The sequence below is a fragment of the Schistocerca cancellata genome, chromosome 7 (assembly GCF_023864275.1).
Source record: "Schistocerca cancellata isolate TAMUIC-IGC-003103 chromosome 7, iqSchCanc2.1, whole genome shotgun sequence".
NCBI lineage: Eukaryota > Metazoa > Arthropoda > Insecta > Orthoptera > Acrididae > Schistocerca > Schistocerca cancellata.
The window spans coordinates 536,113,946-536,126,883 of NC_064632.1; the positions used below are offsets into that span (position 1 = coordinate 536,113,946).

General features: G+C 43.0%; 1 protein-coding gene across 1 annotated transcript in view; it reads right to left on the reverse strand.

Annotated features, from left to right (window-relative positions):
• LOC126092885 (leucine-rich repeat-containing protein 24-like) overlaps window positions 1-12,938 on the reverse strand; it is a gene marked incomplete at its 5' end in the record, with an annotated part of 204,387 nt that overhangs the window by 67,634 nt on the left and 123,815 nt on the right. Inside the window, one exon of the mRNA XM_049908614.1 lies at window positions 7,271-7,443. Within this exon, the coding sequence (XP_049764571.1) occupies window positions 7,271-7,443 (173 nt within the window). The remainder of the gene's footprint in view (window positions 1-7,270; window positions 7,444-12,938) is intronic.

Consider the following 12,938-nt stretch of genomic DNA (forward strand, 5'->3'; position numbering starts at 1 on the left):
CATCAGAAATATTCCACCAATCAGCGTTGCTCTTTTAAACGGGAGAATGACGTTTCGTTTAAGTCGACCAATGCGGAAATCTGTACCATCTCAGTTAGGTGTATATTGTCCTCCTGTGAGAACTCTGTAACTACGCAGTCAGTCCTTGAAAATATGCGTCTTCTGGGCGCTCCCACAAAATGTAGCGGAATTTGCTTTTAAGTCGAACACAGGGGTCGTTATCCCTTCGCTCCTGTGAAAGCTGTCTTCTCTTTGGGCGGTTGTTTCGGCCGAAGTAGGTATGTTGTTGACCCAGCCCTCTCAAGGGACAGTATTCCCAGCAGGTTGGTTTCCTCTCCAGAACGAAAATTCCTGTGGCCGCCATGATGTGTACGCCAGCCTCGACTTTTACAACCCTGGTGCACACTTGCGATTTACCTATTAGATTTGCATATCGTTTACATGAATTCATACAAAATTGACTCTGCCTTATCGAGTTTGGATTCAAAAGAAGCTTCTTGATGTGCAGAATTCGATTGTGAGGACGGAATATGTTAGAAATGATGGTCAGGAGACCACACCACCTTACACACCGTTTTGATCCATCGCTACCACTGCCACGAGGGCTGTTCGGAAAGTAAGACTCGATACGTCGCGAAATGGGAACGACAACGAAAATCCGATGAATCTGTGTACAGTTGTGTCGGGGGGTGTCTAGCATGCCTGTAGATCATGTCAAGTCGCTCTTTTCATTTCTGGGCACATAGTGAGCACGCAAAGACGCCTAGAACAATAGTGCCTCCCGCCAAGTATCGGTGGCTGCTGAGAGGTTTCGTCCGATTTCGTGCATCCCCACATAAGTCCCTGTCATGCATTTTCTCCTTCACGACAATTCTCGACCGCTCACTGCAGGAGCAATGAGTACGGCCCGGCAGCGTTTTCGCAGGCCGCTAAGGCCGAACGGTTCTAGGCGCTTCAGTCCCGAACTACGCTGCTGCTACGGTCGCAGGTTTGAATCCTGCATCGGTGACGGGTGTGTTTGATGTCCTTCGGTTAGTTAGGTTTAAGTAGTTTAAAGTCTAGGGGGCTGATGACCTCAGATGTTATGTCCCATAGTGCTTAGAGCCATTTGAACCATTTGCAGGTTTTTCGATGGTAAGTCCTTGATGACCCACGATACAGCCCGTACTTGGCTCCCTCTAATTTTCGTCTCAGCTCATATGAACTGCTTGCTATGAAGACAACATTTTGGCACAGACAACAAACTGAAGACCAGCGAAGAGAACTGGATGAAAGCACAGGTCGCTGCCTTGTACGACGCGGGTATTAGTAAATTTGTACAACGCTATGACAAATGTCTATGGCGGACCGGCGACAATGTAGACAAGTTGCTGGATGGTGTAGTAAACTCTTGCAAAGGAAAACATCTTTTTATTTTCACTGTCGTCCCCATTTTGCGACCGATATGATCTTACTTCCCGAATAGGCCTCGTATTTCAGTACAACTCTTTTCTGCACAAACAACTAACGATGAGATACACATGTCTTTTCTGAAATTATTTTCTTTCCTCTAAGAATTTCAGCTCCCTTGGTTTGTTCACTTTACAATAGCAACGCCCAATGTCTTCGGTAGCAGAATATAGACCTTATTTTGGAAGGAACATTCGTTTAGATTATTTGCAATGTTTAAATTGCAAGTTAAAATTGAACGAATACGCTCCAAAGTATCTGAATATAATTCCTTGTCAGTTATCTGTCAATTAATGAATCTTATTCTTCGTTACTCCAAGCAAACAACAGGGCAACGGACTACAATAAATTGGTTTAATTACCTTAGAAGTTTAAATGTTTCTATGCGGCATAAACTTTCTGTTCTCACTCTTATTATAGGTTTCCCTTGTGACGTAGTTACCATTTGCTTAAACGAGTATTGTGGAGCGATGTTTAAAACAGTGAAGTTTCTGTTTCTTTGTCCTACGACCGTATAATCCTCAACTAGGAATATTGACGCAATCAAGTGAGATATTTCTTTAAAGTCAACACCGCCATTAGACTGTTGTTTATTTACAGTTTTACATTTACATTTACACAGTCATGATTTCGGCTTCGAAGTGCAAATATCAAGTGTTTTAACTGTTATAAATTGCCTAAGATGGCATACTGTTGTATTAAAGTACACTATTAGACTCTTAGAAAACTTGTGAACGAAACAGCGAAAGTAACTGCATGCTTTGGACATCAGAAATAGAATACTTCGCTAAAGCACATTATTCAGACAGGAACACAAAGCATCGTGTCTTCAACTGACGAAAAAATACAGAAACTATTTAGCAGCTGGCTGGACTAAAAACGGTGTAAGAAAAGAATGTAATCTTTCGCCCCTTCTGTTCGATCTGTACGTCGAAGTTGCAGTGACAGAAGTAAAAGCGAGGTTCAGAAGTAGCATTAAAATTCAGGGTGAAAGGATGTCAATGTAAGATTCGCCAATGACTTTGCTATCCTCAATGAAAGTGAAGAAGAATTACAAGACCTGTCGAATGGAATGATCAATCTTAATGAGAACAAAATACTGACTGACAGTGAATCGAAGGATGACTAAAGACATCAGAAGCAGCAGAAATGAGAACAGAGAGAATCTTAACATCTTAATTGCTGATCTGGAAGAATTCAAAACTTCTGGTAGTCTTTTCTGAGAATAGCGAACTGAAAATTAGTGAAAACAGTCTAGGTAATGGTTGCCTGCTTGTGGAATATCGTCTCAGTTATGTGACTGGATTTGTGATTTCCTATCAGAGAGGTCACAGTTCGTAGTAACTGACGGAAAGTCATCGAGTAAAACAGAAGTGATTTCTGGCGTTCCCCAGGATAGTGTTATAGGCACTTTGCTGTTCCTTATCTATATAAACGATTTGGGAGACAATCTGAGCAGCCGTCTTAGGTTGTTTGCAGATGACGCTGCCGTTTATCGACTAATAAAGTCATCAGAAGATCAAAACAAAATGCAAAACGATTTAGAAAAGATATCTGAATGGTGCGAAAAGTGGCAGTTGACCCTAAATAACGAAAAGAGTGGGGTCATCCACTTGAGTGCTAAAAGGAATTCGGTAAACTTCGGTTACACATAAATCAGTCTAATCTAAATACCGTAAATTCAACTGAACGCCTAGTTATTACAATTACGAGCAACTTAAATTGGAAGGGACACATAGAAAATGTTGTGGGGAAGGCTGCGTTTTATTGGCAGGACACTTAGAAAAAAAACAGATCTCGTAAGAAGACTGCCTACACTACTCTTGTCCGTCCTCTTTTAGAATACTCCTGCGCGGTGTGGGATCTTTACCAGATAGGACTGACGGAGTACATCGTAAAAGTTCAAAGAAGGGCAACACGTTTTGTATTATCGCGAAATATGGGAGAGAGTGTCACAGAAATGATACAGGATTTTGGCTGGACATCATTTAAAGAAAGGCGTTTTTCGTTGGGACGGAATCTTCTCACGTAATTCCAATCACCAACTTTCTCCTCCTAAAGCGAAAATATTTTGTTGACACCGACCTACATAGGGAGAAACGACCACCACGATAAAATAATAGAAATAGGGCTCACGCGGAAAGGTAGAGGTGTTCGTTCTTTCCGCGCGCTATAAGAGATTGGAATAATAGAGAATTGTGAAGGTGGTTCTATGAACCCTCTGCCAGGCACTTAAACGTGATTTGCAGAGTATCCATGTAGATGTAGATGTATATGGTTATTTTATTTCAAAATGACCATTTTCGGCCTAGTCTTAGGCCATCTTCAGAATAGCACCATCAGCTGTAGCTGACGATGTCGAGAACAGTCAGTAGACTTCAGTCGCGGAAACTGCTGATCGGTAAGTAGATGAAAAAGAAATTCTGCTATCTAGGTGGCAAAATAACCCATGGCGGAGGGAATAAGGAAGACATAAAAGGCAGACAAGTACTGGCAATAAGTGCGTTCCTGGCCAAGAGAAGTCTACTAGTATCAAACATAAGTCTTAATTTGTGGAAGAAACTTCTGGAAATGTACGTTTGGGGCACAGAATTGTATGGCAGTGAGACATGGACTGTGGGACAATCGAAACAGAAGACAACATAAGCATCTGAGATGTGAACTGATAAGGTAGGGTAGACGAGGTTCTCCACAGAATCGTTGAGGAAACAAATATGTGGAAAACACTGCCAAAAAGAAGGGACAAGATAAGGCAGGATAATAGGTTATCTGTTAAGACATCAGGGAATAAATTCGATGGTTCAAGAGGGAGAAGTAGATGGTAAAAATTGTAGAGGAAAACCGAAATTGTAATAATACAGCCATCAAATACTTTAGGAAGTAGGATGCAATACTACGGTGAGAGGAAAGGATTGGCACAGGAGAGGAAATCCTTAGCCGGCCGCATCAAAGCAATCAGAAGACTGATGCGTGAAAAAAAAAAGAAAGAAAGAAAAGAGCTGGCTGATGGCGTATTATGTGGTCCGTTATAAGTCATGGTTTTAGATCGTTTGAAGTGGTGTTAAGAGTCGAGTACCACGATGGTCCTACGATTCGTTCAACGCCCAATGCGTGGAGGATGCAGCTCAAACCATAGGTGGTCCCGTGATATGCCATGATTGGGACCCCTCATTCAGCGTTGTTTATTTTAACATTATTGGTTCAAATAGTTCTGAGCACTACGGGACATAATATCGGATGTCATAAGGGCCCTATAACTTAGAACTACTTAAACCTAACTAAACTAAGGATATCACACACATCCATGCCCAAGGCAGGATTCGCACTTGCGATCGTAGTAGTCGCGCGGTTCCCGACTGAAGCGCCTAGAACCGCTCGGCCACATCGGCCGGCCATTAATGGTGAGAAAGACCAGCTTTGGAAACAATTTCATGATGACTATCCTGCAGACGCGCCATCCAATTCCAGAACAGCTGTGTTCACAGGGCTGGCCACACTGTTTGTGGTTTGACAAACACCCCGGCTCGTTAAATCACCCTATCGTAAACGTACAGAAAATGTCTGTCTCTATTTGGAACAGTGTATAAACGAAGCATTCATCTCTCCCGCAGTTTGGCAATTTTACAGAAACTGATCGAAGACTGGCAGCAGCCGGAAATGTTACATCTGAAGAAAACTTTCTAAAGCCAAGCTCCCATAAATATTTCTTTATTTATAAACAATCGGTTTCGACAGGCTTTTCATTATCTTCAGGTCTTTAAAATGTAATGTCATAGAGTTGTACCTCACGCCCAGTTATCATGCAGATAAAATGTAGCACATAATATATGACAATTTTGCGTGAGGCCCAACTCAAAATGAAAATATTCTATAACATAAGACCTTAAGATGACAGCGAAGTCCGTCGAAACCAGATGTCCGTAAATGAAGATCTTGGCTGTAGCTAGGTTCTTACCAAGCAAAACAGATCGCTCTTTGTAATTACTCAGCATGAGAAAATTCATTAACAGAAGATTGTTGAGGACTCGCTTTCTCGCTGAATTGCGACCGCTATGTAAGCTACAGTCTGGATTACATGGTACTGGCATGATATATCCCAGGCCGTGGAAATCTTTTTCGTGTGGAGTGCTTACTACGATCATGACAGGTATGCTGATATTAGAATGTAAGTAGGAATTGTTCTACTACTTGCCAAGAGATGAAAACTACACTACTGGCCATTAAAATTACTACACCACGAAGATGACGTGCTACAGACGCAAATTTAACCGACAGGAAGAAGAAGCTGTGATATGCAAATGATTAGCTTTCCAGAGCATTCACACAATGTTGGCGCCGGTGGCGACACCTACAACGTGCTGACATGAGGAAAATTTCCAACCGATTTCTCATACACAAACAGCAGTTGACCGGCGTTTCCTGGTGAAACTTTGTTGTGATGCCTCGTGTAAGGAGGAGAAATCCATACCATCACGTTTCTGGCTTTGATAAAGGTCGCATTGTAGCCTATCGTGATTGCGGTTTATCGTATCACGACATTGCTGCTCGCGTTGGTCGTGACCGAAAGACTGTTAGCAGAATATGGAATATATGGGTTCAGGAGGCTAATACGGAACGCCGTGCTGGATCCCAACGCCTCGTATCACTAGCAGTCGAGATGACATGCATCTTATCCGCATGGCTGTAACGGATCGTGCAGCCACGTCTCGATCCGTGAGTCAACAGATGGGGACGTTAAAAAGACAACTGCAAGACCATCTGCATGAACCGTTCGACGACGTGTGCAGCAGCATGGACTATCAGCTCGGAGACCATGGCTACAGTTACCCTTGATGCTGCATCACAGACAGGACCACCTGCGATGGTATACTCACCGACGAACCTGGTGCACGAATGGCAAAACGTCACTTTTTCGGATGAATCCAGGTTCTGTTCACAGCATCATGATGGTCGCATCCGTGTTTGGCAACATCGCCGTGAACGCACATGAGAAGCGTGTGTTCTTCATCGCGATACTGGCGTATCACCCGGGCGTGATGATATGGGGTGCCATTGGTTGCATGTCTCGGTCACCTCTTGTTTGCATTGACGGCACTTTGAACAGTGGACGTTACATTTCAGATGTGTTACGACCCGTGGTTCTACCCTTCATTCGATCCCTGCGTAACCCTACATTTCAGCACGATAATGCACGACCGCATCTTGCAGGTCCTGTACGAACCTTTCTGGATACAGAAAATGTTCGACTGCTGCTCTGGCCAGCACATTCGCCAGATCTCTCACCAACTAAAAACATCTGGTCAATGGTGGCCGAGCAACTGGCTCGTCACAATATGCCAGTCACTACTCTTGATGAACTGTGGTATCGTGTTGAAGCTGCATGGGCAAGTGTACCTGCACATGCCATCTAAGCTCTGTTTGACTCAATGCCAAGGCTTATCAAGGCCGTTATTACGGTCAGAGGTGGTTGTTGTGGGTACTGGTTTCTCAGGATGTATGCACCCAAATTGCGTGAAAATGTGATCACCTGTCAGTTCTAGTATAATATATTTGTCCAATGAATACCCTTTTCTTCATGGGGTAGCAATTTTAATGGCCAGTAGTCTATGTCTGATGGCGTAGATATGTGTTTTAGCAGTGAATAGTAAAAACAGACCTCATTAATGACAGCTTGGAAGCTGTTACTCATTGATTCTATACATTCTGAATACGCATTCACGTCATAAGCTCTAGGAAAAGTGGAGATAAGTGTGACTCAGAGTAGTAGCGCTATGGCAGGTACAGTGCAAGCAGGTGCTGTGCAAGCTGAGGGCGAGCGTACCAGCTGTTGATGCGCGGGATGTGGAGGTCCGCGGAGGGTGTGGTCGTCTCCTGCTCGTCCTCCTCGTAGCCTGCCTCGTCCTCCACGTCTTCGTCCTCGTCATCAGTGTCGGGCACTCCGCGGTACTCGCGCATCCGCGGATGCGACACCACAGCAGTTTCGGCCGTGCCCACCTGAAAAACAACTTGCAATTTAAAGGCTCACTAACAGTTACTGGCATTTTACCTAATGATAACTTTCAGTCATTTCGTAACGTTACAGTGATCATTTTACTCTCAAATGAATTACGAAAAATATGAGATCAAACGGTGAAATCGAGTATAAGAATGCTCCTATGAAGTCTCATTGATTCGCAAATACAGATAAAAAACAAAACAAAAAAGAAAACTGTGACAAAGAGATACAAAGATGCTGTTTCACCACGATAACTTGGCGATTTGGCAAGTGCTGCCAGAAGCACAGAAAATCTTCCCTACTTGAAACGTATTGCCGCGCGGGATTAGCCGAGCGGTCTGTGGCGCTGCCGTCATGGACTGTGCGGCTGGTCCTGGTGGAGGTTCGATTCCTCCCTCGGGGATGGGTGTGTTTGTTTGTCCTTACGATAATTTAGGTTAAGTAGTGTGTAAGCTTACGGACTGATGACTTTAGCAGTTAAGTCCCATAAGATCTCACTCACTTTTTTTTAAACGTATTTGTTTGTCTCCGAGCGCTGCCAACGTCAAGCTGCCTCTTGATGCGAAGTGTTGCGGAAGGATTGTGTTGACTAGCAAGTACCTTCTGTAAGCACTTGCTGAGATGTTTGCATTAGAACAGAAATTTACTCAAGTTTGCTTCTTCACGTCACAGGGGCAAGTTTAATTCAGAAACTTGCTACAAATAATTGTTGCAGAAGTGCTGTTGTTCTTAAAAACCAGAGCAGTCGCCACTGTTGTTGCATTATTATTACTGAATAAAAATGGTATCGTAACAAAAAAATTAATTAATAGAAAAAATATTTGAGGGGCACAGAAACAATATTCAGTTGACTGAAATCAGAGGACTTGCCGGATAGAAATATTTGAGGTTTTCGTACGTAAATTTCGCATATCTCTTGTCTATTGTACAGTCAAATATTCGATAATAGGAAATAAAAATGCAGCGCTGTATTTCACCAAGAGCCTGCCTTCTAATTACTCTTCGGTTTTTGCAATCAATACTTATTACTTTTATCACGAAGATAATGCATTTATGTTTCCGGTAACATTAAAAAAAATAAGCTAAAATTTAAAGACGTCTGTACTGCCATTCTACTTTCCCTTCTGGAGAAACAAATTGAACAGTAAACTCACTTCGCACTTCCTTGGGTCGTGATGCCAATTATAAGTGTTTAGGGGTCCCAACGGTACATTGGTTCCACCAATCTGCGAACTTCTTGAAGTCAACGAAACTAATGGAATTCCGCCGGAGGTGGGGATTGCAGACACGGTGGTTCCTGAATGAGATTTTCACTCTGCAGCGGAGTGTGTGCTGATATGAAACTTCCTGGCAGATTAAAACTGTGTGCCGCACAGAGACTCGAAATCGGTCCGGCACACAGTTTTAATCTGCCAGGAAGTTTCATGGTGGTTCCTAATATTCCACTTATTCCACTTAATTGTACGAATAACGCGCCATACCACTGCAGGAAGTTCGACATAATCCTTAATAAACATGATTTCAGGATTAAAAAGTTAGAGTACTTGCGAGTTATGCGAACGTGTCTTGACTCAGTTAGGAAGACTAGCCTATTATCTAAAACAAAAGAAAAGAAACGAGCCTTGGAAATGTACGTCGTGGGTAAAAACGCTGAGACCAGAACCAAAGCCGGCAGGTGTGGCCGAGCTGTTCTAGGCGCTACAGTCTGGAACCGCGGGACCGTTGCTGTCGCAGGTTCGAATCCTGCCTCGGGCATGGATGTGTGTGATGTCCTTAGGTTAGTTAGGTTTAAGTAGTTCAAAGTTCTAGGGGACTGATGACCTCAGAAGTTAAGTCCCATAGTGCTCAGAGCTATTTGAACCAGAACCACAAAGTAGTCCGTTTACAATTGCGATCTAAATCCGATATAACTGGCATAGACCAAAATAAAACACAATTTCAATGAGATAAATGTCACTGGTCAAGACTGCAGAATCTTGTCAATTCTGCTTTCCTTTCAGCTACTGCGCAGGACTGGCAAGGTTAGTGCAGGAAAGTGTAGCGGCTGGAGCAAGAATACTGGAAACGAGGTGGAATAATGACAGTGGCTATGGATGAAGATACTATTAGTGCCACGCCCTCAGGCGTGATGATGACGATGATGATGGTGATAATGATGTTGAATCGAACACAAATGACAGTTATCTTAAGCGAACATTATTTTGACAGTTCTTTCAGGCACAGTTAATTACAGTTCATAAACATTACTACTGTGTTGTGTTCAATAAATGCTGTGTCCAAACGGATTCCGTAAACCAGTTTTTGACTTTCATTCATAGTGTCGTATGTTGTACATTCATCTACGTCAATTTTTCATTATTTTTGATAAATAAATTATACAGAAGTTGTAGGTAAAACACTCGAACATGAATATGTCAACAAATTAGACGATTTGCTATCCAACGGAAGTGTCACTTAAGCGGTCAATATTTCCACGAATGTCGCCTCTGATTTCGTGTTGAGCATAAAACGCGGGTGTGGGGCCATGGCCGTTCCCGACAGCCACTGCGCCAATCGTCAGCTTATGGTGGATGAACAGTTATTGATCTTATGCCATCATGTAATTGAACTAACAAAGTTTTGTACAAAACGTTACACTTCTAATGGGATCCTTTCGTGAGTCATAAAATGTCAAGACCTTATTGTAGCTTAGCCGATGTCTGCACGTCATGTGTGTGGTCATTGAGGCTATTCCATCGACATATCTTCTACAGAGATCGCAATGGCCACGTACAGGCAAGACACCCACAATGTCTTTCACATAATCCCACAGGATGAAATCTAGAGGGGTTATGTCCAGAGGCAGCTGTGACCACTTGGTTGGTCCATTACGTCCTATCTATTGCTGTGGAAGCGTTCGGTCCAGTAAGTCACGCAAATGTAAACTTTAGTGTGGTGGTGCACCATCCTGCTGGAAGTTCATTTCTGGCTGAAGGGGAGGAAACTGAGGGACAGCAAATTACCAAACCATGTTCCTTACAAACGGTCCCCGTTAATGTTCGCTCGATGAAGAAAAAGTCTCTTTGTTTTTCATCAGAGCACACCACGCATGAAAATTCTCAGTGTCTCTGACCACCTTGACTATTTATCTGGTGGTGCTCTGACATGTCCTCAAAAACTGTGGTTCTTACTCGAAACGCAGATGCCAATGATGTGCTAATTAACACTCCCCTGTGGAAGAATGTTTCATCAGAGCAAACTTAACTTTCTGTATATTTGAGGTTGTATCCAACCCGATCTAAGATCACAATAGTCGACTGGTGGCGAAGCCGCAAGCCGTTTCTGTACAGTGCTTTGTAAGAGCGCAAGCGAAGTCGTTTATGCACCCTTGTGAACTGTTGAACAAGGGGTATTTAGCCATGATATTGATGGCGGACTGCCTTTGATGGACTTATTTAGAACATCTCTCTGATTTCCTCTACCTTTTTTATCAGATGTTCGCTTTCTCCCATAACCTGTTTACACTTTAATCGGCTTAATATCTGGTGGTTCTCGTTAGAATTCGCCTCTGACATTGCTTTACACGGGGGTAGTCTTTCTGAGGCATAGTAATTTCTGGTATTTATTTGGCATCCTAAACAAAAAATGGTCAGTCTACAAGAAATTTTGACAGAACGTTCTGAATTAATTTACATGATGCTCAAATCGCTACTATTTACGTCTCTATGGGTTTCTACTGCATTCGGTAATCAGGGACGTTTCATGTGGACGTCCCCTTAAGTCAGTCCCCTCCCGGAGATCGGAATGGGACACTAGGCCGGTATCTTCTGCCATGAAGACACTTCTTCAGCTACAGGCGTATCCTATAGATATTCATTACTTATCTTTTGCATACTCATGCCGTTGATCATTGCTGCTTCATCCACCTTTCAGAGGCAGTTTCCCACCTTATGGGCAAGAGAGTGCTCTGAATCTCTGCCGTCTTTGACAAGGTCGTTGGAAGAACGAAGGTGATTCTTATCCGGACGTCTTCGGTCGACATTGGTGACGCTTTTTATTCGAAATTTAAGTAGTGGCAGGTTCTTTTCCTGGACTCAAGACGTTTTGATCACTAATCAAAGACGCTACACCTAGACCATATGTTTAGTAGCTCGTAAAGGAAGAGCTTAGGGTCAGGCCAGGGAGTTCATGGAAACATTTCGTAAAACAACAGGGAAATGTGTTACTCGTGAAAGTGAGACTGCAGATCTTCACCTCCATTGCAACGTGAACGCGTCACAGTTCAGCTGTGTCTGGTTATTTTCTAATTCCTTTTTGGCACATATTCTCATACAAGGAAGAATCTCTTGCTGCACGTCCACGCGATAATTCTGTGTTCTTAGAAACCGGGAAGAACAAAAGAAGGACACTGGAAACAAATTCCTACATTTTCAAGTCACGAGATTCTTCGTATTCCATGTCAAATACGGTCCCCTCTTGCGGATTGTGAGCACATACGAAGGATATAAAGTCAGATACCTTTTGCAACGAAAACTATACATATGTACATCCAGTATGAATGTGATAAATAAAAATTAACAATAAAAAATAATTATCAGCAGAGAAGCATGGATATGATGTTTCAAAATTGGGAAAGAAGCGACTTGAGTAGTTTTCTGGTCCATTACTGATGCCTTCCTGGAGTCGCGGAATGAAGCGTTACCCATTGGGTTTGCTTCTGTCAAACTCGTAAATATGCCACTGGAAATAACACTTACGGAAAAATATCGCAACACAAAAAAAAAAAAAAAGTAAATGTAGAGTAATGATATTTTTGGAGGACATTTGTCTAGATAACATATTTTAGTGATTAACATTGCGAATTCGCAGGTTAATTTAAGCAAGTCGCTGCAAATGGGAAATGCTGGTACATCAATAACCGCTGTAACCGTCAGAATGTTGAATGCAGGCGAGCTAACGCGCATGCATTATATTGTACGTATGCCGGATGTCAGTGTGTGTCATGCAGTACCATGCCTGCTGCACTTGGTTGTTCAGTACAGAGACGGTTAATACTGTAGGTGGATGACGCTGGAGATATCGTCCGATGATCCCACATGTGCTCGACAGAAGACTGATCACGTTATCGTGCAGCTCTAGGCAATCTGGCGGCACTCTGTAGAGAATGTTGAGTTACAACAGTAGTATGTGGGCGGGCTTTATCCCGGCGGTGTTGTTCACGAATGGCAGCACAACAGGTCGAATCATAAGACAGATTTGCAATTAGGATGTGAGGGATAACCAATGCGTGGGATAACCACGAAAATACTCTTTTTGCCGGCCGGAGTGGCCGAGCGGTTCTAGGCGCTACAGTCTGGAACCGGGCTACCGCTATGGTCGCAGGTTCAATCCTGCCTCGGGCATGGATGTGTGTGATGTCCTTAGGTTAGTTAGGTTTAATTAATTCTAAGTTCTAGGTGACTGATGACCTCAGAAGTTAAGTCGCATAGTGCTCAGAGCCATTTGAACCATTTGA